Source organism: Sarcophilus harrisii, chromosome 1, assembly GCF_902635505.1.
Source record: "Sarcophilus harrisii chromosome 1, mSarHar1.11, whole genome shotgun sequence".
Classification (NCBI taxonomy): Eukaryota; Metazoa; Chordata; class Mammalia; order Dasyuromorphia; family Dasyuridae; genus Sarcophilus; species Sarcophilus harrisii.
Window position 1 is genome coordinate 680,498,044 of NC_045426.1, and position 26,404 is coordinate 680,524,447.

General features: G+C 36.5%; 1 protein-coding gene across 1 annotated transcript in view; it reads right to left on the reverse strand.

The window, feature by feature from the left end:
- TMEM132C (transmembrane protein 132C) overlaps positions 1 to 26,404 on the reverse strand; it is a 500,219-nt gene that overhangs the window by 124,159 nt on the left and 349,656 nt on the right. The window contains exon 4 of the mRNA XM_012542340.3: positions 14,839 to 15,022. Coding sequence (XP_012397794.2) covers positions 14,839 to 15,022 — 184 coding nt within the window. The remainder of the gene's footprint in view (positions 1 to 14,838; positions 15,023 to 26,404) is intronic.

Consider the following 26,404-nt stretch of genomic DNA (forward strand, 5'->3'; position numbering starts at 1 on the left):
ACACGTAAATGGAAGAATGAAAATACAGATAGATACACAAATTACTAGTTGGTTGCCTCCCCATCCTAAGTACTCTGGGGAAGGCAGTTAGTATATTGAGAAGGATTTATGAAATGTTTAGCTCTTGTGTTGAAAACCCTGTGAATATAAGGAAAGGCAAAGACATTTGATACCCTTTGGGAACCCACATGCTAATGGTGGGAGACAAGATGTGAACAACTATGTACATACATGATCTATAGTGTAAATGGGAGGTTATCCCAATTTTAGAGGGAAGACACTGTTAGTGGGCTGAGGTATGGGGGGTGGTTTGAGCATAGTCATAGACTAAGAAAGCCAGAGTAAGAGGTAAAGAGGATAAGGATTCTGTATATGGTGAAAAGTCAGTGACAAGGAACGGAATATGTAGGAGGCAATTATCACTGGATCAAAGAAAGGAGTAAACCATAAGAAAAGAAGAAAGGGGCTGGGTTGTAAAGGGTTTTTAAAACAAACATAGACATGCTCCCATTGGGAACACATTTTAGGAATCTCTTCTGAACCTGAGAGATGGCTACAAACAGGGGTATGGCTACAAATAATCCCCCATGATTATAGACACCAAGACACCACTAGCTTAATTATAGCAAGGAATGTCTTCTTTGTATCAATTGATGCTATTTATTTTATTTAATTTTTTATTTTCGAAATACATGCAAGATAGCTTTCAACATTCACCCTTGCACATTTTTTCTCCCTCCCTTCCTTCTACCCCCTTTCCTAGACAGTAGGCAATCCAATATATGTTAAATATGTGCAATTCTTCTATACACACCTCCACAATCATTATGCTGCACAAGAAAAATCAGCTCAAAAAGAAAAAAAAAGTGAGAAAGAAAACAAAAAACAAGCAAACAACAACAAAAAGATGAAAACTTGCAAATAGGATTAAATTTGCTCCTTTGGGCCCCAGAAAGAGGAACCAGGAAGAAACGGGTAGCAGTTATGAGGTAAATTTAAATAAAAATTAACTTCCTAGCAATTAGAGCAGTCCAACTGTGGAATGGATGTTGTGTTCCACACTCAGTGCCCACAGTCCTCTCTGTGGATATAGATGGCTCTCTACATCACAAGTCCATTACAATTCTTATAATCTAATATTTGTATGGGACAAAGAAATGGCTCCAGAGCTTTCCTTTCTGTAAGTGAGACATTTCGCTTCTCCCAATGGATTCCTCTTTCTGTGGAATCCTCATTTAAAATGGATTCATTCATAGATTCATACTCTAATATATTTCAAATTAGCAACATAATTGGGACAAATTAGAAAATCAGAAAATTAAGGCTCTGATCCTTATTTATGATTTTATCACTCTTTATTACTCCACCAAAGATGATCAAATCAGAAATTTGGCAATGAACTTCACATGTTATTTTATAGAATTATTGAGTATAGAAATGGACAGAACTTTAGAGAGAATCTATCCAACTGCTGATGTTTTATAGGGAAGGAAATTGAAGTTCAGGAAAGAGGAAGCAGCTTTCCTAATAAGTAGCAGAGTTGAAACTCACACCTAGCTTTTGGCCCTAAACCCAGTGAAATTTCCACCACACTACCTCTATCTGAAGGGCATATTGTATGTAAAGGAGGATCTCTGACTAAGTCTTTATTCCTTTTATTTTTAGCCACTTGCCTGTTGTCCCATCTTAGACATTTACCATCCATGGCACCATGGTTATGTCTCTTGACTGTTCTTAAGCTGACAAAGTAGAAACTGCATTAGCTTAGAATTTAGAGGACTCACATTCAAACCCTAGTTCCACTAATTGCTATATTATCTTGGGTAAGGTACTTTCTTTTCCCTGGTCTTAGTTTCCCCAACTGTAAAATGAGGGGGCCGAATTCATTGCCTTTTATGATATTTTTTGGCTCCCAGTTGATGATGTCTCATCTATAAAATGAGAATCATAACATGGGTACTGCTGACCTCACAGAGCTGAAGTGAGGAAAATGTTTTGCCAGCTTTAAATCCTATGTCAGTGTGAGTTATGATTATTGTTATTAGCAGTATTATTTTCCCCATGTCACTTCAGAGGGCTGTATTTATACCCTCATAAAAATACAGAGGCATTAAATTCAATAAAAATGGAACAAATACAATTCAGGCTTCAGGAAAACTTGGTATTATAACTATGAAGGGAGGTGCTTGATCTTAAGAAAAAGTTCTCCTCCTTATTCCTGGGTATTCAGCTTGGCTCTAGGCACAAAAGCCAGACCCTATAAAGCTGTTCAGTGTCTGGACTAACTAGAATTCTGAAACAGACCCGAGGGCTAGTAGACTTAGTTATTTAAAATCTTCCTAGGGCATAGCCAGTTTTGTGCTAGACAAACCTAACTTCTCCTTTCAATTCAATGAAACATTTTTCATATGTCACAAGGGGATCCCGGGCATAGAACATTTTTTCTAGTTAGTTTACTGTTTCATTAATATATTAGTACCTCATGTCCTCTGTGATTTGCCCTTTGCCTTCTGTGGCTATGTGGGGGAAGGTATCGAGGATACACTACCCTCACCTCACAACTCACTTTGTTATGAATGCCAAATGCTGCTTTTGATATCTCTAATGCTTTAATCTTTAACCAGACAAGCAATGAAGGATGGGATACAACTTTAATCTTTCTTTGTCCTTCATGCTAGTACCAACCATGTGAGTGGGACAGAGGCTCATTGTGAACACAGAGCAACAAAGAAATCCCTGAATATTTCCTTAAACCGTGATGAGGACACAATGTGATGAGATCAAAGACCAAGCACCATGCTTCATGCCCTGCACCTACATTTCGAATTGTCCTTAATTCCTAAAAAATGTCACCAATCGCCTTCTACACAACCAAACACACCATGTTGCAAGGGATCTTAGTAGCCCAACTTGTACTTGGGTGGGAATCCCCATTACAATATACTCAACAAAGGATCGGCCAATCAATACTTGAAGACCACCAATGAGTGAGAAGCCATCATCTCACAAGAAAATCCATTCCACAGTTGGACTGCTCTAATTGCTAGGAAGTTAATTTTTATTTAAATTTACCTCATAACTGCTACCCGTTTCTTCCTGGTTCCTCTTTCTGGGGCCCAAAGGAGCAAATTTAATCCTATTTGCAAGTGACAATTCTTCAAACATTTGATTAGAGTTATCAGGTTTTCCTTGAGTCTCCTCCGGGATGAACAATCTGTTTCCCCTCCCTAGCAAATCCTCAAATGATCTGGAAGCATCATCTAGATACTCTCTTCTAAGAGTTTTTCAACTTGTTTATGTCTTTTCAAAATTATGGTAACAAGAATGAAATGTAATATTCCAAATGCAATCTAGCCAGGGCAAAGTACAGTATTACTATCGCCTCTATATTGTTGGAGATTTCCTCCTTCAAAGTAGCCTAAGTTCTCACAGGTCTTTTTGGCTGCTCTATCATATTATTTACTGATTCATATTGAGCTTGTAGGCTATTAAAATACATGATAAATCAAATTGTTTTAAGACTTTTTTTTGCTATCTTGTATATTTTCCATTCATTCATCTTTATCCATCCATATAATGGTTGGTCTCCACATGTACTAACCAGAGAGCTTTAAGTGCCCTTCCTCCTGCTTTTTTTGATATCCTAATACTCATAATCATCTTTATGGATAATTTGTTACAATAAACTTTCGAACATCATTCATGGCAGTGAGAGTGGCTAAGGAGACCTCTTCTCTGGATGCTATTGCCTTCAAGCTCCATAGCTTCCCAGTCTCCTGACCCCTTATAGAACTTAGCAATCCAGTTACCATCACTTTTGGTGCAAATAGTCCAAACTCTAACTTAGAAATTTTGATTTTGGATAGAAATGGAAAAAAATCTTTTTACTTTTTTAAAAATAACTTTTTATTGACAGTATATATGCCTGGGTAATTTTTTACAACATTATCCCTTGCACTCACTTGTGTTCTGACTTTTCCCTTCCCTCCCTCCACCCCCTCCCCCAAATGGCAAGCAGTCCTATACATGTTAAATATGTCACAGTATATCCTAGATACAATGTATGTGTGCAGGACTGAACAGTTCTCTTGTTTCACAGGAAGAATTGGATTCAGAAGGTAAAAATAACCTGAGAAGAAAAACAAAAATGTAAACAGTTCACACTCATTTCCCAGTGTTCCTTTCTCTGGGTGTAGCTGCTTCTGTCCAACATTGATCAATTGGAACTGAATTAGAAGATCTTTTTACTTAAATATAATCACCAGTCTTTGGACTTTTTTCAGTTCCCTTTCTTCTCCCAACTCTTTACCTCAGTGTATATCTACCTTCCCTAATTACCTTGTATTTATTTTATTTATATTAGTTTTTAATTATTTTGTAATCATTTATATCCTTATCTCCCTTCTTAGAAAGTGAACTCATTGAAAGCAGATTATTTATTTTTATTTAGTGTTACTTTTATGCTTAGTATAGTCTCTAGCACATAGTAAGCACTTAATAAATGTTGGCTGACTGAAAGTAAGTTGCTTGAGAGTAGTGATTATTTCATTCTTTAGTACTGTACCTGGTGCACAATAGGTATTTAATAAATGCTTTTTGATTACTGCAGTTGAGACAGTCTAGGCTGAACTATATTCTTTATTTAAAGGTAATCTTTAGTATTTCTTTTGAGAGTCTTGGTACTCCTGAATAGAAGCTCTTGGTTTATTGGAGACTATTTAGGGAACAGCCTATCTATATTCCTTTATACAGTGCAAAAAAATGTTCTTTTTCTAGCATTTTAATATAATTGATTTTTTAGCCTTTTTTTTTTTTTGCTGAGGCAATTAGGGTTAAATGACTTGTCCAAGGTCGCACAGCTAGAAAGTGTTAAGTGTCTGAGACCAATAATATAATGATTAAAAAGAAATTACATCAATGTAGTACTTTATGGCTTACAATGTATCTTCTGTTCATTTATCCATCCTTTCATCCATCCACCCAGTCAATGAAAAAGCATTTATTTAGTAGCTACCTTTGGATTTAGGAAGACCCATGTTCGAGTCCTGCACTTGAGTCATCTCAATTTTGTGGCCAAGCGGACCACAAAACTTCTCAATGCTCTAGGCAGTTCTCTAGGATGATAAATTGTGATGAAGTTACCAATGCCGATTTGCATTGACAGAAAAGGTTTCTGGAATTCACTTGATGACTTCTGAAGTCCCTTACAATTCTAAATCTATGGTCCTTTGATTCTATACTAACAGAATCCTAGATTCAGTTCCTCTCCTTATTCCTAATCTGCTTTATATCAGGTGGTATCTTAAGTTCTGGAGATATAATGACAAAAGGCATAATAATTCCTGCCCACAATTTAATTGCACAAAAATAACCTCTACATAGAAATATTTTCTCCCTCTCTTTCTCATTTTCTCCCTCCTTCCCCCGCCTTTATCTGTCTGTCTCTCTTGTCTTTGTCTCTCTCTCTATCTCTTTCTCTGTTTCTCTTTCTCTCTCTTTCTATTCCCCCTCTCTCTTATCTGTCCTCTCCACTATATATCAAAGAAAAAAACCAAAGAGCTCAAATTTACAGATGAGGAAATGAAAGCCCTGAAAGGGTAAGTAACCTGCCCATGACTACAACTATAGCTGATATTGAATCTGAACTCAGATCTGCAAATTTCAGTATCAGCATATTATCCATTATGTCACAATGCATCTTGAGAAGGACTGCCGTTTCATAAGTCTTATTGAAAACTTGTGAGCAACACTGTTGAATTCAGCCCCTAAGGGCTAATGGAGGAAAAATGACTTTCTTACAGGCTATTTTCTCTGGGGAAATCCAGGCTGGAAGCTTTCAATAACCTTGCCTTGGCTCCTAGTGATCTCAAAGTCACCTAGTCAATAAAAAATAGAGGTGGGAGGGGGAAAGGAACCATACAAACCACTGGACTGACAGAAGATACTCCACAGTCTAAAACAATGGAGACATGAATTTCAATCCCTGGAGTTTTATTGATCCAGACTCATTTTCTGAATAAAGAAAGAGTTGCTAAGAAAATGACAAAGAGGAAGTAAATACACAAAAAATATTGTGTTAATCTATTCCCCTGTGGAGTCAATCACCATCCCTGTGTCCAGTGAATCTGAAGGTTTTTTCCTCAGTTTCATAAAATGCAAAAGAGATATTAAAATGATAGGATCATAGATCTTAAAGGGATCTCAGAAGCCATCCAATCAAAACCCCTCATTTTACAGTTGGGGAAACTGAGTCTCAGGAAGTGGTATCATCTAGGTAATTAAGGAATAGAGTTGGAATTTAAAACTAGGTCATCCTGGATCCAATCCTATGTTCCTTTCATAGCATACCACACTACCTATAATCCATTCTGGAAAGTTTTTGATTGATAGGGATTTTTTTTTCCATGTTCTTCATTTATAAAGGTAGTTAGTTTCAAATGCCTGTCAATAGGGATCCCATCTAGATTCTCTTTAACCCTTCTGTCTTCTCCTTTCCCTATGATATATGATAGTGTTCCAATGCCCTCTACCTTGATAACTAAACAAGGACTTAAGTCATCCATCACACAATATAGATTGACAATCAAATTCAATATGGATCTCTCTAGGTATTGCCAGAGACTCTTGGGTAACAAAAAACCCATTGTCTTTCAAATGCCTGGTGCTCTGAGTTGAGCAGACACTACTGGAGAAAAAGAAAAAAAACAACAAAGAATTGAGGTGGATAAAGCAAACTTTAGTGTCTTTCCAGTACCTTTTCTATATAATGTTTATTTTTCAGTGATGAAAGCGGGGACAGTTAACCTTAGAAAATCTTCTGAAACATGTGTTTTTGTTATTGCTGTTGCTGCTGCTGCTGTTTTGAGAGTTATTTAGTTCTGAGTCAAGGAACAATATAGTCTCCAAAGTATTAAAATTGAATATTTCTCAGAATGGAAAAGAGAGGAGCATGGTGGATGAGAGCAAATTGTGAATTAAATTGTAAATAAATAAATGTGAGGAAGAAACAGTGTAGAAGATAATCATCCCAAAAAAATGCACCAAAAAAACCAATTGTTAGGTGTCAGAGTAGATATAGAGTGTTAGTCTCAGAGCCAGGAAGATACTAGTTCAAATCTTGCTTCAGATACCTAATAGGTGTGTGATGCTGGGTAAGTCATTTAACCTCCGTCAATATTAATTTCTTTATCTCTAAAATGAGGGGGCTGGAAACTGTGACCTCCAATAACCTTTCCAGTTTGAAATATATGATAGTCTGATGATGGGCTGAAGAGGAGAAAATAAAAGCTAATCAGCAGACTGTTGGTGCATTCCACTGGTATTCTCATGATGTCAAGAGAAATCAAAGAAGACAGAGAACAATATTCATTGATAGCTTGTTATTGTTATTGCAGTGGATATTCAATCATAACGGACAAAAATGTGTTTCTTTGTCTCTATTAATTAATTCAAGTTTGTGGCCTCTTTTATAAACATTCATGAAGGTTAGTCATGGCTCAACAATACAATAAATAAGTAAAAGGAAAAAATGAAATGGTAGCTTTGAGAGTGGGTATTTTTCAAATAAAACTATTTCAAGGGGAAAGTGTCATTTGGAAAGCTCCTGCAGCTATATGTTTATTTCTTAAGATAATTTAGGTTATTTCATCCTCTTCATTTCCTTTCATGGGACTAGGAAGCTGATAGAAGAATGGGGAATCAGGGCCACCAATGAATTGTCTAATTCATTTCTGACACTTTATATGTGACTAACCTCAGTAGTGCTTGGTAGAATCTTCTGAATAGGGGAGAGAATTTTTCCACTGGGTAAATTTCTTGTCTAGAAATATTTCATGTTGCTTCATTTTAAAAATTCTTAAAAAGGTTTTTTTTGGGGGGTGGGAACAGTTGCAGCCACTAACAGATTACTCCCATCTCATTTTTTGATGACATTAACCTGATTGCTTAGAGAAATCCAACTACCCAGTTTACTGATTCCCGTCTGACACCATAAGGATGATGTTTTGAGTTTCCTGCTTTGAACTCTGGGAGTTTTTCAGTGCCCCTTATTCTAATTTAGAATCCATTACTTTCAGTCTCAAGAAATTTACCCTTGTTGGTAAATCTTGCTTTCAGATAGAAGAAAAAGCCTTGGACTAGAAGCCAGGGGATCGGGTCTCTCTAATCTTTACTGTGTTTCTAACTCATTGTGTGACATGGTCAAAACACTTCATCTTCTTGACCATCAGTGTCCTCATTTATAGAATAAGGAGGCTGTCCTCCCTTAGAGATGGAATTTTATAAAATGAGGGTAAATTCATTCAAATAGTCCCCACAAAACAAGTGATCAAGTTCAAAATCACACTATTTTTAGACAATTTGATTCAATCATTCATTCAGGATACATTTGCTGATTATTTTAACTGTATACTGAACATTGGTCTTATTAGTACCAGGCATGTGTGTGTGTGTGTGTGTGTGTGTGTGCGTGTGCTCAAGCGTGTGTGTATATGAGTATGTGTACCTACATGTGCCTATGTGATTATGTATACTGTGTGGAGAAGGGAATGGGAACTTTCTTCAAGTATTAAAAGGTAGAGAAGGGATTATACTTGTTTTATTTGAGCCCAGAGGACAATATCAGAAGCAATCTAAGTTACCTAGGTACGTTTATATTTGAGGTTAAAAAAAAATTACTACTCCTGTGAACTGCCCCTACATGGAATAACCTGCTTTGAGAGGTGATCAGTTTCTTTGAAGATGTTTAAAGGGAGACCAGATGGCACCTTTCCAATTCTGTTACAGAAGGGGTGCATTTTGTGCATGAATTGAAATTTTGCAATTCTATGAATTTTAGGGGTGTAAATTACAGAGAAAAATCTAGGCTTGATGTCCATGAAGCAAATAAAACTTAACAATAAGATTTATACTAGTTAACAATGGGTACTATGCCAAAGAGGAATGGGCTGATGATGGGCTTCCAAATTCACTGGTGGTACTGGGGTCAACTCTAGATGACCATGTTATGGAGGGGATTTTTGGTCAATTGGACCAGACGATCCCTGAAGTTCATTCCAAACATGATGTTCTATGATTCTGTGATCCTTGACATTATTTCTGGCATTACTTTTGGATTCCATAAGATCCTATAACAGGACAGTGTCATACCTCAAGCAAGCATCAAGCATGTATTAAACATCTACTATATATCATGCTTTGTACTAGGTACTCAGTTACTCCCACCATCTGCCTCCTCCACTTCTATTAATTATCTTGCTGAACAGAGCTGGAGGAAATTATGTAACTGAGCCAACTGGGGCAACTACAAATTTGTTATCTAATCTCATTTGGGCCTTAGTAATCTTTTTATTCTTCCCCCATCACCTCAAGGAGTCCTTTTAATCCTCCTTAATCAAATCTTTATCCCCCTTCCCATCTGAAGCTGTTTTTAAACCTTCACTTTTCCCAACAAGCATCCCCTACCTTCCTTACTTCCAATTCTCTAATCTAAGGACCTTGCCTTAGAAATTACTGAGAAAATAGAGGGCATTTGCTGTGACCATCCTCTTTGTCTTTTCTCTTCTTCAAACCCCTTGACATAATCCCTTGAATGGAAAATATAGAGAAAGAATAGAAGATAGCCAAGGATGGAGCTTTGGGAAACACCTGCCATTGGGGGTGATCCAACTATTTCTTAACCTACTGTTCTTCCTTCTTTAATATACTTTTTTTTTCTATTTGAACCTGCTCTCTGTTCATCACCCAATATAGATTCAAAACATTGGGCTCTCCCCAATTTGAAAAAGAAACTCTGCATTCAGTAGAATGGTATTTGAATTACACTATAGTAGAAGATGCTTTTGCAAATATTCTAAAATAAAGTCAAGTCAAATTTTATTTACAAATTATCTTAACAGAGTGAATGAATAAAGCTGTGTATGAACAATCCCTACATAAATGTGAGTTTCAACAATGCATCTTGAATTCCTTTTACTCTTTAATGTAGCCTGCTGCTGACCAGGAGACCTTTTAGGTCAAAACACTGAATTATCCTCCCTTACTTCTGAGATGGTATACACTACCTGTCTTAGCTCAGCTTGGTTCTTTATATCAGTCTGAGGGGTAATGATATCTATTGTCTATTAGAAGTATAGAGTAGGGGGAACAGGAGGAAGGAGAAGGAAGGTGAGGATCGTTCTAGCTTCATTTTTTTTTCATGTCCGGCATTCAAGTTCTGGTTCAGTCATTTACTCTCTGTGTGGCCTTGGGAAATTAATATAACTTTCCCCAACCTCAATTCCTTCCTTTAAAATATGAGGAGCTTGGATTAGATTACCTTAAGAATCCTTCTAGTGTTAAATCTATTTTTTGGTTTTGTGTTGAAAAATCTCCAAATATAATACAAACAAAATACAATAGAAAATCTCATTCAAATATATAATAGCCCCTAAATCCTAATAAATTCCATAGCCTCTAGAAATGATTTCGAATGGCATCATACCACAGTATGTTTATTTTCATGGATAATTGTTAAGCATTCTAAAGTACATTACTACTTATATACTGTGTATAAATTGTATACTATGTATATGTTATATAATGTATATTATATTTCATTAATATGTTCTTAAGGCATCAAGTTTCTATTTTGCTCAAAATTTTTCAATGACTTTCTTTTGCCTTTAGGATAAAATAGGAATTCCTCAGTCTGGGATTTAAAGTTCTTTAATAAGCAAGTTTTAAGTTATCTTTTGAAATATATTTCGCATTTTTTTCTTTTTACACAATCTCTCCCACTATGATTATTCCAGGCAATACCTATTTACCAAATTTGACAGAACACCTCCTTTCTTTGTGCCTTTCCAAAAACTTCTGCTATTTCTAGAATGTCCTCCTTCTTCTCTTCCATCTCCTAGAATACTTCAAATCTTTCAAGATTCAGCCCAAGTGCCTCTAAATGTGAAACCTTTCTAGGTTGTAATGCTCGCTCCCTTTTAAATTTCCTTATATTTATTTCTCTGCTTACATAGTGCATCAATCCACTAGAATGTATGCTTTTTGAGGGTAGCAACTTTTATACTTAGGCTTTGTATTTCTCTAGCATCTAACACAGTATCTGGCATGTAGAAGACATTCAATAACATTTAATTTTTTTTTCTAATTGAACTAATAGTAACCAAATGTTATTGTTCATTTGTTACAGTTGTGTTCAAATTTCTGGGGCCTTGTTTGGGATTTCTTGGGAATGATACTGGAGTAGATTGCCATTTCCTTCTCCAGATCATTTTACAGATGAGGAAACTGAGGCAAACAGGATTAAGTAAGTGACTTGCCTAGAGTCACACAACTAGTATCTGAAGTCAAATTAGAACTCAAAAGGATGAGTTTTCCTGAATTTGGGTCCAGTGCTCTATCCACTGAGCCACCTAGCTGCTCATACTAGATATTAGACTTTGTGTATCTGGCTTTTAAAAAAAATATATGTACATGTAGAAATTCAATCACTTTTACATTGCCTAAGCAATGTTCTGTCCAAAGGAAAGGCTTCATTTGGAAGAGTGTTTCAGAATATGATTGCGATAATGATGGAATCTAACTTTCTACTGGACACCGGGTCAAGTTTGCTTGTTTATTCATCCTATGCTATTTTATATATAATGAGTTACTATGTCACAGTTCAGTTAGAGAATATTGTTTAAATTCAGAAAGCAACTTGGCTCCATTTGTGGCATTAAGCATCAAAAAATATTTTTTTAAGAAAATTCATTTTTTGTTTATTACCATCCAACAAATAAAATCAGTCTGTATGGCCTTTATTCAAATGGATTTTAGTTACATAGTGTATTATGGCTGCTGCAAACAAGTGCCCAGGGAGAGGAAAACAGAAATGCTGAAAAACTTTGCTAAAGAGTTGATTATGGAGGCAGCTAGGTAGCATGGCAGAAAGAGTGCTACTGGATTTGGAGTTAAGAAGATCTGAATTCAAATTCAGCCTCAGATACAATAATTATGTGACTTTGCCCAAAGTTATTTAGTCTCTTCTTACCTCAGCCTCCTCTCTGTAACATGAGAATGATAATAATAATAACAATATCTATCAAGTTTTTTGTGAAAAGAAAATGAAGTAAATCTGTAAAGTATAACATAAATATTCATTATTATTATTGGTAGTTAGTTGGTGCAGTATATAAAGTGCTGGTCTGTAGTCAGGAAGATCTAAATTCAAATCTGATCTCAGACATTTCCTAACTATTAGATAGATGGTGGGAAAGTTGCTTAATCCTGTTTGCTTTAGTTTCCTCATCTGTAAAATGAACTGAAGAAGGGAATAGCAAACAGCTACAGTATATTCATCAAGGAAGTCCCAAATGGGTTCATGAAGTGCCAGACGCAACTGAAAAATGACTGAACAATATTGTTATCATTAATTTTCATTGAATCTTCGGATCGAAAGAGATCTTGAAAATCATACAGTCCAGCCTATGTCTGAACAAGACTTCACTTAATCAAAATCATCAAACTGCGGCCATGTAAAACTCTAGAGTGCTTCACAAATTAAGTTAAAATGTAATTGGTACATGTTTAACAAAATGCAAAATAAACAAAAATACAATTCAACGTAGAAGTTAATATTTTTAAAGTTAATATTTGAATTTGACACCATAGCAATAGATGATATTTTGGACAAATGATCAGCCAGTGTTTGCTTGAAGACTTCCAATGAGGGGGAATCCTCTATAGCATTTTGATGGAAAAATATCTTGAGATTTTCAGGGCCTGCAAACCTAATATAATTCAATATGAGTCAACAGTATTATATTATTGAATCTCCCAAAGTGAATAGGATCTTGGGCTTCCCTCAGAGAGGTTCAATTTCCAGGAATAAGAAGCAAGTAACTCCTCTATTCTAGAAGTTAAGTGGTTCAGTGGACGGAGCGATGAGCCAGTAGTCAGGAAGACCTGAATTCAAATTCAATCTCAGATATTTTCTAGCTGTGTAACCTTAGGTGAGTCGCTTAACCCATTTGCCTCAGTTTCCTCACTTGTAAAATCTGCTGGAGAAGGAAATAGCAAACCATTCCTGCATTTTTGCCAACCCTAAATGGGGTCACAAAGAGTAGGGTATGACTGAAACAATTGAACAGCAACTCTATCCTGGTCGGAGCAGATCCCAAATCTTTTGATCTGGATCATTCTGGATATCAGGATGAAGGAAGAGAACCAGGAGTGACAAAAACCTGGCATAATTAGGGTCAGTTAAAGAAAATGGATATGTTTGGAGAATAAAGACTCAGAGAGATTTTTACTATTTTTCTTAGATTATTTTAGTGGCTATCTTGTTAGAGAGAAAGTATGCATGCTTTTTTTGGCCCCAGAAGATAGATCAATCAATCAATCAACATTTATTAACTACCCACTATATGCCAGAGATCAGGGGTATAAAAAGAAGAAAAGACAGCCCATATTTTCGAGGAACTTGAAATCTAAACAATAACCATAATGTGGAAACTATTGGGAAGCAAATTGAAGTAAATTAAGGCTTAGTGTTTGGGGAAAACAAATAAACAAACTTCCTAATGAGTGAAACTATCCTTAGGTGAAATAGGCTACCTTGGGAGGTTATCCATTTTTATAATGAGGATAGATGATCATTTCCGAGAACATTGTGGTGAGGATTCTTTTTTCCCCCAGTATGAATTGCACTCAGTGACTGCTGAGATCTCTTTCAACTAAAATTCTGTTTTTCTGTCATTCAAAAAGGTACAACATCATAACAAACTTCTCATCATTAGGACAAGACAAAAATAGAGATTTACTGGAGTGGGAATGGAATTGCACTGAACCATCCATACTTTTACCCAGTCCCCACCATGGCCACAAAGACCACCCACATAATGGCTGGTGGGGAGTTGAGTATGATATAATATAATACAATATAATAAGCATACATTAAGGAAAGCACTGTGTTAATATCACAAGATGATCAACTATGAATGATTTATTCTCAGAGATATAATAATCCAAGATAACTCTGAAGGACTTAACGTGAAAAATGATATCCATTCCCAGAGAATCAAAACTGATGGTGTCCAAATATAGATTGAAGCATACTTTATTTCATATTTCTTGGCTTTTTTATTCTGGTCTATGTTTTCTTTTACAACATGACTTATATGGAAATATGTATTGCATGAGTGCACATGTACAACCTATATTGAATTGCTTGTCTTCTCAATGGGGTAGAGAAAGATAGAATTTGGAATTCAATTTTTAAACCAAATATTTTTTTAAAATTGTTTTTACTTTAATGGGGGGAAATAAAAAAGAGGAAAAAGAAACAAAAAGGAGTCATAGGTTTAACTGACATGATCTCTGATCACAAGGAATTTACAGTTTATCAGGTAGTGAAAATGCCAACATATAGTTATAATAATAATTAGAATTAACATTTATAGTTTTAAATTCCATTTACACTTATGTCCTTTAATATGTAATACTATATGGTAAGCACATGAGAGGTGCACAACAGAATATGAGGTAAGGGTAATAACCAGTAGCAAAACTAAATGATTCATATAGTGATATAATTTTTGACTTGGGTCCCATGCTATATGGATGAACTAACAGATCCCAGACAGCTGTACAAGAATACTTGAAGAAGGTCAAAAGAGAAGTCAAATATCTATGTCATCCACTAATAAATTACAACATCTTCTGGAATGGAGAAAGGGTGATCATTTGGACAGGAAGTATCCAAAAGGAACACAAATCACAGTGAGACAAAGGGACAGGGAAAAGAGAGTGGTCAAATAAAAGGAGAGTTGGTGAAAATAAAGTCCATTTGAATAAAGGTCTTACCATGGCCAAGGGAACAATTCCCACGAGGTCCTTCTGACTGATGAAAATTTCAGAGATGGCGATGTCTGTGGTCCCCTTACGGGGATACTCTACTTGCCAGGTGATGGGCTGGGTCCCCGAAAGACTGCTGAAACTGGCAATTTCAAAGTTCATCTGTACAACCTCACTGAATAAACTACTGCTCCTGAAATTAAAGTGGAAAAAATGGAATCAGATCGATTGTCTACCTTGGGACCATGGGTTCTTCAGAGCAGTGCCAAGGCAAGACAAACTTGAGCAGTATCCACTGAGCTAGAAAGACTAAATCCAGATGAATTCTCAACAGAGGGACAACCTTATTCAGTGTATAGAGGCTCATAATTAGAAAACTGATCACCTGGTGGTGAAATTTATTTTATTTTAAAAATATTTTTGGCCAAAGCTATTATGAAATAGTCTATTAAGGATTTTGAACCTGCACTGGGAGCAATATTGTTCATAATATTTAAAACCTAGAACTTTTGAATTCACTAGAAACATTCTAAGGATCATAAGATACAAGAAAGGTCAAAAGCTGGTGCCTTTCTTGATGGGTTTTACATTTCTGTTAAGGAGAAAATTAAATCTAAGGATGACAGGATCATAGAAGTATCATTGTATAATATATATATATATATATATATATATATATATATATATATATATATGCATCTCTGACTTTTGTAGATGCTATTTGGGGTTTTCTTGGCAAAGGTGCTGGTGTGATTTGCCATTTCTTTCTCCACTCATTTGACAGATGAGGAAACTGAGGCAAATAGAATGAAGTGACCTACTCTGGATCTTGCCCAGTTAGGAAGCGTCTGAGGCTGGATTTGAACTCATGAAAATGAATCCCAATGCTCTTTGCGCTATGGTACCACCTAGCTGTCTAAACCTATCACTTTTAAAGGGCTCTAAAGGCCTCTGGGTACCACTTTCACCTTTTCGAGTTGAGGAAACTTGAGCTTAAAATAGTGAACTGATACCCCTTTATCACACAGTCCCTAAGTAGCAAAAATAGAATTTGAGTCCAGGTGTTTCACCTCCATATCCAACACACTGTACACTCTATGTACTGTATATCAAAGGGCCACGGAAGCCTCAGCAATATCCCTCTTTCCTCACCAGCAGAAATGAGGAGGATTATGGGACTCTGGTACCAGATACAGGCCTGTGGTAGCTAAAGGCTTCTGATGCTTACCTGAAAGTAACCTGGTTGTTCTTAAGTGCTATCTCTTATGTTTTACCTATCTTGATCTCTCTAGTTTCTAGTTTCTCTCACTGAAATTACTTGGAGTTTACTTTGTATGTATTTTCTGTTCAGTTATTTGTGTATCTTCTTTTTATGTCTTTTTATGTCAGTAGAATGTAAGTTCCTTGAGAGAAGGACCTGTTTATCTTTGTGGTCCTAGTACCTAGCACAGAGGTTGGCATATAGTAGGGATCTAATAAATGTAGCTTGAATGAATGAATATATTCTTTCTAGCATTTAAAGGCAGGCAATCAATTATTATTGGTCTTTATCAAGAGCCACCTATATGCCAGCCACTATGTTAATAATTACCAGGGATACAAAGAATGGAAAAAATCAGTTCATGTCCTCAAGAGGCTCACATTCTAATGAGAGGGATGAATATGAGAACAATTTGATTCATAAAAAAGAGAGCTAGAAGAAATAGAAGGGAAGCTCAGAAGGAAAGGAGGTAACAGCTGGGGGTCACTGTGAAAGGCCTATATCAGTTAGAAATGGGGGTAAATATTGAGAAGTGATGAGATGAACGTGAAAAGGAAGAAGATTCCAAGCAAGGGGGATAGCCAGAACAAAGACATGGAGTCTAGAGACAGTAGCAGCTGGGTGGCTTAGTGGATAGATTATGCAACTTGGAACCAAGAAGTCCTAAATTCAAATAAAGCTTCAGATATTTATTAGCTCTGTGTCCTTGAATAGGTCATTTCACTTTTTTTTTACCTCCATTTCTCCCTGTGTAAAATGAGGATAATAATAGTGTTTAACTCTCAGGGTTGTTATGAGGATGAAATGAGATATGACTTGTAAAATATTTTGTAGACCTCCAATTACTATTATGGAAGAAGCAGACAAACATTTTTTTACAAAACCTACTATGTGCTAGGAACTGTGCCAACAGTTTTATGTTTGATTTTCTAAATAACTCTGGGTGGCAGGTGCTTATCATCATCATCATCATCATCATCATTTCTTTTTTATTAAACCTTTTTATTTTCAAAACATATGTATGGATAATTTTTCAACATTGACCCTTATAAAACCTTATGCTCCAAATTTTTCCTTCCTTCTCCCCACCTCCTCCCTAGATGGCAAGTAATCCAATATGTTTTACATGTTAAAATATATGTTAAATTCAATATATATACAAACATTATACAATTATCTCACTGCACAAGAAAAATTAGATCAAACAGGAAAAATGGGAAAGAAAAAAATTGAAAACGAACATCATAAAAAGGAGTGAGAATGTTGTATTGTGATCCACACTTAGTTGCCACAGCTGTCTCTCTGGGTGTAGAAGGCTCTCTTCATCACAAGATCATTAGAACTGGCCTCCAACCATCTCTTTATTGGAAGGAGTCACATCCATCAGAATTGATAGTTGTATAATATTGATGTTGCCATGTACAATGATCTCCTGATTCTGTTCACTTTATTTAGCATCAATTCATGTAAATCTCTTCAGATCTCTCTGAAATCTCCTGCTGACCATTTCTTACAGAACAATAATATTCCATAACATTCATATACCCTAACTTCGTCAGCCATTCTCCAATTGATGGGCATCCACTCAATTTCCAGTTTCTTGTCACTACAAAAAGGGCTGCCACAGACATTTTTGCACACATCATCATTATTTCAAAAGTACAGTAAATAGGATTATTGCTTTTTATTGTTTAGCCCAAGACCTCTTAAATTTTTTCTATTTATGACCCCCTTTCTTCTGAGAAATTTTATGTGACCCCAGGTATATAGATATATAAATCAAACATTCATTGATATAATAAATCATAATTTTGTGACTCCCATATTTAGTTATGAGATCCCATATGGGGTCATGACCTACAGTTTAAGAAGCTGGGATTTACCTGATTTTTCATGATTCTATTGGCAAGACACTGGAGTGGTTTACCATTTTCTTTTTCAGTTTTTTTCATAGATGAAGAAACTGAGGTTAGCAGCATTAAGTGACATGTTCAGGTTCATATATCTGAGCTAGATTTGAAGTCAGGCTTCTTGACTCCAGACCTAGCACTATCCTCTGGGTCATCTAGCTGCTTTCAGAGTAGTTTAATCATAGAATGTGTAGAAGAGAGTAAAGTCTGAGAAGACTAAAAAAGTAAGAAAGAGTCAAGTTGGGTAAAGACTTTAGAAGCCGAACTGAAGATTTTTCTACTAAGTTTTGCAGGAAACAAGAGCCAGAAAGCCTGTGCTGGAGTTTTTTGCTGCTTGATATATGGGACAATGGAGCTACCTGCTTTGAGCCGAAACGAGCCTACGCTTGGACATAAATCCCAACTCTAGAAGGTTACAGTCTGATATCAAGGGATGTAGAAATTCTGCTACATATCACAGGCTGTTAATCAGGAAGAAGACCATGAGAGGAAGATCTAGACATCTTCTGGGCAGAGATCCCTAAAGATCCAGGAGCAAATGGAAATCTTCGTGGAAGCCTTATCCCCTAGTAGCCAGCGGCCCTCCCACAAACTTCAGAGCGTCACATTTATAGCCCTGAGTAATAGTCATATTTCAGTCCTTAAATGACTATGCAGTGAGCTCAAGAACTACCACTTGTTAAATCAATAATTTGGATTTATTGCAGTAACTCATAAAATAAATTTCCAAAATTGGCTTTTTTAAAACAGGTTGTCTCTCACTCAAAAGCAAATATATTTTCCCAAACAGTCAAGATGAGGTTTTGACCACTGGATATACAATTTACTAAAACCTCTTAGTCCTGTAAGACTATTTTATTTGAAGCAATGAATAGTATTTACAAGATGCTATGAAAACTTTCCAGAGGTGGACTGTGTGTGAGACAGCAGGAATTTCGAATCTTAAGAAATGAAAAGGCTTTAGAGACCACCTAATTCCAACTGTCCATTTAAATTACCTGGTCAAGAATCTCCCCTAAGAACCAACATTTATATAATGTTATAAGGCATCTCTTGCTCCTCACAAGCACTCTATGAAATGAGTCTTGTTATTTTTCACATTTTGTCCACTTGTTCAGTTGTGTTCGATTCCCTTTGATCCTATTTGAAATTTTTTCTTGTCAGAGATATTGATTGAGTGATTTGCTATTTCCTTTTTCAGTTCATTTGACAGATGAGGAAACTGAGACCAAGATGATTAAATGAAATGCCCAGCTTAACACAACTAGTAAATGTTTCAGGCTATATTTGAACTCAGGAAGATGAGCCTTACAGCCTCTAAGCCTGGTACTCATTCTCTATTTTATCATCATTTTATCAGCTGCCTATCTATTACTCCAAAGAGGATCACACTTCTTCCATCTCTGTGCCATCCCAGATGCTGTATGCCATTGTTGGGATGCCCTCTTTCTTTCCCTCTGCCTCTTTTGGCTTCTTTAAATGCTTAATTCAAATGCCACCAATGCTATGAACCCCCAGTGTATTAATGTTCTCTCCTTTAAATTCCTTCCTTCCTTCCTTCCTTCCTTTCTTCCTTCCTTCTTTCCTATCTATTTTTACATACTGTATCTCCTCCCCCCAATAAAATGTCAGCTCCTTAAGGGTCGAGATTGTATTGTTCATGCTTTTGATATATTTATTCATTTATTCATTCATTCATTTATTTTTCTTGCTGAGACAATTGGGATTAAGTGACTTGCTCAGGGTCACACAGCTAGGAAGTATTACGTGTCTGAGACCAGATTTGAACTCAGGTCCCCCTGACTTCAGGGCTGATGCTTGTTCATGCTTTTTAGTATACCTAAAGTCCTAGAACTATGCCTGGCATATAATAGGAATTTAATTTATTTTTGTTGAATTGCTGTTGATCTTTAATAATTGGGAAGATAAAGCAAAAAAAAAAAAAAAAACCCAGAATAACCTGGGTCTCAAAAAGCTTATTTTTAAAGGGGGAAAGGGTTTGGTGGGAGAATTAATCTTACTTCCTTTAATATTCCTTCAAAATTAAATCCTCCATTTATGTGATCTTGGGCTCATTTACCCACTCAGTGCTCTAGACCATTTGTATCAATTTCAAATATCAACCAGGTCACATATTGACTTAGAAATCACATTATTATTATCTATATTGTATCATATTTTAATTTGTTAAATATTTCACAATTATTGTTCCTTATGAACTATTATGCAGTTCATGTTATTGGCATTCAGACCCCTTAAGATCCCTTAATCCCCAAGCATGAAAGGACAATAGGGGACAGCTTAGATTTACAAATGAAGATTAAAAAAATGTCTATGACTTTCTACACACATATGCACAAGTGGTTATTTTAATAATTTTCTGCTTAGGAGCCTTCACAGATTATTTCTGATGTGAATAACAATTCACTGGGCAGTTTTGCCTGGGTGAATGTGTTTGATAACTGTTCTAAGTAACTCATCCGGTCAAGATAATACTTGTTCAGAGAATGTTTTTATTGGCTCTAATAGAGAAAATTTTCCTCACCCAAAAAATCACAGGTCCAACCCTTATCTCTACAGGAGGCATATTGGTGCTAATTAAGTAAAGCACACCTATAATCCTTGCTGTTGCAGAGGTTGAGGTTGGTGGATCTCTTGAGCTCAGGAGTTCTGAGCTGCAGTCTGGCTAAAGTCAAATGGGTGTCGTTTCTAAGTCTGATACTGACACAGCAAGCCCTTTGAGCTAAAAGGACAAAGGATAAGAACCACAGCTCAGTTTGGAAATGGAGTTGGAACATGTCAAAGTTTCAATGCATTGGTGAGGCTGACCTATGAGTGATTGGTGCATTTCCAGTCTTGATGAGAAAGGAAGACTTAGTCTTCAGAAAAGAAAAAAAAAAGAAAGGAAAGGGGGAAAAAAAGGGAAAAAAAGTATATTGGCTTACTTACTCTACTAAATCAAAAACTATACTGTTTTGGGAACTAAATACATTTCAAAATGCTGCTGCTGGGTGTGAATATGCAATATGAGGCCCCTTGAAACACTACTTCATCACCCAGCCCTGGAGGAGGAGTAAGGAAGGAATAAACATTGTCTATGTGCTTAGCACTTTACAAATATTTTCTTAATCTATAGTCTATAAAATACTATCCTAGCCCAAGTGAGCTCCAAAGGGAATTGTTGATAGAGAATTGCATCCTAGCTTTATAATTGTCACCTTTACATGAAAAAAAAAAAAGAGAGAGAGAGAGAGAGAGAGAGAATCAAGCTGAAAAGGGTCAGAAATAAACCCTTTGGTTAATGATAGTGCCTCCTACTCTGATTAGTGTGAATGATCTTGGTGAGATAAAATAAACAGTGCTGTCAATGAATCAAGCAGTAGCAGCAGTTTCCCAGTATACCCAAAATGATAAGTAATGAGAAGGAAATCAAGTAATCCCTTTGCCAATTTAGATAACAAACACTTTCTATCGATTAGACCAATCCCTTAATGGAGGGTGAACAGACTGGTATATCTTATACATTTGTCCCAAGTCACTAAAACCACTAGCACAGGAACCAGGAAAAGATAAAACCTCACTTTGTAAGAACACAAAACTGCAAATTAGTTGGATGGGGTAAAGTAGGGGCTATGGATACATGAATTAAGTGTATGTCCCAGGCCTCCAGAGTCGGGGGAAGGATAGGAAGTTTGCTAAAGTCTTGAAAATGCCTGGGAATGGTGGTTAAAATTATCTGGTGGTAGACTGTAACATATAAGAAACATGACTCTCTAATACTCTGTCTTGTCTGTAACCCTTTATATGTATAAGAAAGGTTACGATTGTAGAGAAAGACAGGTGATAATTAGAAAGGAAAATGCACATCTCCGTGCCATGTTCTAGCATCTCAGGATAGGGGTCGCAGAATTACAGATGTATAGAATTAGAAGGGATCCCAAGGGTCATTTTAAATATTCTCCTAATTGAAGTACAGTTTCCCTGTCTAATGTGGCTCGAGAGCATCTTTAGAGTCACTCTTGAGTATTTCCAATTTCCACTGGTTGTGATTCCAGCCAAGTCACTTTACTTTTCAGCCTTGGTTTACTCATCTATAAAATGAGGATAATAATAGTACCTATCACATAGGCTATTAAAAGGATCAAATGAATTAATGTCTGTAAGGTGCTTTGAAAGCCTTAAAGTACCATACAAATGCATGGGATTGCTATTAGTATTATCCTAAAGGGATAAGGACTGGACCTACAGAGAATTCCCAGGGGAAGAAACTTCCTTCACTGATATAGATCAGCATCCTCTCTGCAACTTCTACTTTTATAGATTTGTCAAGAATACTGAGACATCAAGTGATTTACCCAATTATATAGACAAATTTGTGTCAGAGCAAGGACTTGAATTTAGTCTTTTGGGACTATTCACTATTCCATATTGCTAGTGGTTATCATATCCTTATCATTGATATTGTCACCATGACTCTTCCTTCTCCTCCTCCTCTTCTTTTTCTTTGTCCTCCTCCTCCTTCTTCTACTATTACTACTAATTCTACTTCTTCTACTACTTCTTCTTCCACCTTGTTTTCCTCCTCTTCCTCCTCCTCCTAGAAATTTTGGGAATTATCAAAAAGAAATTTGGTCCAACCTCTCCTTGAATAAGAATTCTTTAAATATTAAAACTTCTTACCTGGGCATTTGTGAACTTGTTTTTAAAACTTTCTGCAGCATTTGAAAATGCTAAAAATCCCTTCCCTATGGCATCTCTGACCAAAACCCCATCAAACTTTGCCCGAAGAACTCTAGTGAGGGAACCTCACTCCCAAAGCAACCTAATGTACATTAGTCTAATTCTCTTTGCCAGAAACTCATTCAAGACATTATCTTCCTCTCAGAAATTTGAAGGATAAATAGACTAATGCATCTTGTTCATTTCAAAGTCAATAAAACTACCAGTTTCAAGTGTCTGAAACTCAAGTCCTTTTTTTTGTGTGCAAACTATTTCATAAGATCATTATTTCATGAATTTCCTAGGAAGGTATTGTCTTATAAGACTCCTTGAGGGACGGTTAGGGTGGGGAAGATGGAGCTCTATTAGAACTGGAAAGTCCTTGAAGACAAAGAGGATGATTTCTAAGTCTTTCCTCTCCTTATGGAACTCAGTCAATAATGCTGTAACTAGATGATGTTAGAGAAACCGACACAGACAGGGACAGAGATGGACAGTCAGAGGTACACAGAGAGACAGATGGAGAGACAAAGAAAGTTAGAAATAGATGTAGAGAGAGAGATGGAGGCAGAGACACAGACACAGAAAAACAGAGATAAAGAGGGACATAGACCTATGCAGAGAAATAGAGAGGAAAGTCGTAGAGACAGTGAGATAGAGAAGAAGAGAAACAGAGTCAAAGATTAAAAGAGAGAGAAAACACAAATCATTCCCCATCTTTTTCTAATCACACTCTTTTTAGGTTCTGTTCAAATCAATTTGCTCAAGTCTCACAAATCTATGAAATAATTCTCTAGGAGCTCAATTCCCTGGAAATCCACTCACTTGTACCTCTTTTTTCATAAGTCAGATCAGTAAAATAAAATTTACCCTCTCCTTTGAAGTTCCAAGTCTTTCAAGAAAACTGGATCCCTTCCAAAGACAACACTTAGGGAAACAGAAGAATGAGATATTCCAGATGAGATACATACAGAATTCTGCCAATGAAACTTTGCATATTATGTGTTGAATTTAATATATAGTTAAGGAGAAAATTGAGTTGCACATAATAGAGATTCATAGCTTCATGTACAATTCTTTTATTCTGTTCTACTATGCATATGGAAATGCTCATTTCAAGTTGGTTGCTAAGGTTAGAATAAAAAAAAAGTTAAAACAATATAAAAACCTTTCAATGTTCAAAATGTCACAGAAGATGGAGACTGGATCGATTCCAAAGCTTGCTATTAAATTATATGTCTGCTGAGCACTGCTAACGGCGTAATGAATAAGATGAATGAAATATGCAACAGTATAATGTAGAGTTCATGTTAGTAATTGATTAGTTTAGGAGTTCTGGGCAGCACTGATGAGGCTGGGTTCTGAGATATGTCAAGGGTGCAGAGAGTGAGGGAGTACGTTTTTGTCAAAGTCCTCTCCGCAGGGTGTCTTATCTCTGTATTAATTACCAGAAGCCACTGGTGATGGAGCCTTCACACCTTCATTTACCTACTTGTGGATATCATGCAGATGATACGTTATTTGGGTAAAGTAACAATGAAAACAATACCCTGAATGGAGTTGCATCTCAGCACTTGGTACAGGGGCAGAATTGGACTTGGTACCCCAAGCAGCTGGGTTCACACTCACAGTTGTTAACACTCCCTCCACCTCTGTTTCCTATTTCTTGGATGCCTTTATTTCTCTAGAATCTATTACAGCATCTAGAGAAATAAATGGCACTAAATAAATCTTGTTGGATGAAGAATTTGAATTCTTCTATGTGTTTGAGAGCTGGAAGACACAGTAGAGAATGCTAGTCTGGAAGTCTGGGACACAGAGTTCAAATCTCACCTCAGATTTATTAGCACACTAGTTGTGTAAACTTGAGCAAATACTTAACTTCCATTTTCCTCAATTTTCTCATAAAAAATGGGAATAATAATATCATCTACTGTAGGAGGGTTGTGAGGATCAAATGAAAAAAATAATTGTAAAGTACTTAGCATAGTGTCTGACATATGGTAAGCACTATGTAAATATTAGTTTTCTTCTTCTCCTCCTTCTTTCTTCTTCCAGGATTGTATGAGAAACAATAACTGTGAATGCTTTGCTTGGTGCTTGGCACCCCACTTGCGTTTTCTTAGCAAGAGTGATTTGCCATTTCTTTCCCCAGTGGATTAAAACAAACACTGTTTAAGTGATTTGCATAAGGTCACTCAGCTATTGCATGTGAATTTGATTTGAACGCGGTCTTACTGACCATAGGCCCAGTTCTCTATGTACTGAGCTACCCAGGTATCTTCATGTAAATGTCATTCATTTGCTCATTATTCCCTTCCAGGATTGTTATGAAGATCAATAATTGTAAAGCACTCAATATAGTGCTTGACATGTATTTAAGTATTAGGAAAATATTACTATCTTGTTATTATTATTACCTCTAGTGTCATTATGACTATCAAATGAGATAATAATAGTAGAGTGCACAGTGCTTGGCACATGGTAACGCTATATAAATGTTATTATTAGCTATTATGATTTAGGGTAAGATAGTTCATTTCTTCCTACTTCAATTTCCTCATTTATAAAATGAAGGCCATTTTTACAACACTCTGAAGTTTTCTTTTTCTTCTTCCATCCCTTTTTACAAAAAACACATCATCACAGGAAAGGAATAAAAAAAAGGCGTTATTGATGATAGGAGGGGAAGATTGGCTGGCTGGTCACATGTGGAAACTCGAGAGGTAATAGGTAGCTGGCTACAGTGCCCCTATGGTACCCAGGTCAAATCAGAAGAAATCAAGGAGGGCCTTCAGCATGACTTGGGGGGATAGTGACATGGATAAGAATCTGGGAGGACAGGTGTGCACAAGGTATGACCTTTATCACATGGAGAACTCCATTATCAATGAGATGTTAGGATTTTTGATATATAAAGCAATCTAGTGCTCAGTAAATGTTAACTATTATACAAATATGAGCTATCATTATTATAAGGATAAGGTCAGGCTTTCTTAGATCTCACATCTGGATCCCACAACTGGAGCCGCTCCCTGGCAGAGGAAGGCCAAGGAGAAACTCCACACTGGGAGGGTTTCCTGCTCTACGCAGGGTTGCCAGGGGGGCAACATCAAAGCTTTCAAATCTTAAATGATTCCTCCTGTTTTAACACTGAGGTAATCCTGGCCCTGAATGCAGGCACATGCCATAAACAAATATCTCCCTGGTGAGCCATCAAACCTGACACTGAGAGAGAATCAGATATCAGGGTAAGAATGTAACAGAAGAAAAAAATAAAAGAAGGCTCAAACCAATATTTTCCCATTATGTTCTCTGGGGAAAGATGCTTTTTCTATAAGCCACAATGACCATTCTGACCCACTGTATTAAAGAAAAAAATGAAAAAGAACCACTTTTCTCCAAAGCTCTCACTCCCTCTTACAGACATAACTGATGCAACCACAGCCATGATTGGCTTTGTGGGAGCAGCTGCAGCAGGGAGTGAGGGAGGAGGGATGGTGGCGGATTTTTCATATCAAAGTCATGGATGCTATAACTGTCTGGTGGAGGCGATCTAGAGGGACCTCCAATTTAGGGGAGGAAACCAGTTTTTAGGTGTCTTAGAAGCTGCTGGGATGGAGAGTGAAGTTGCTAAAATGAACCATATCCTTTGAGAAATCAGTTTAACGGCTGCAATTTAATC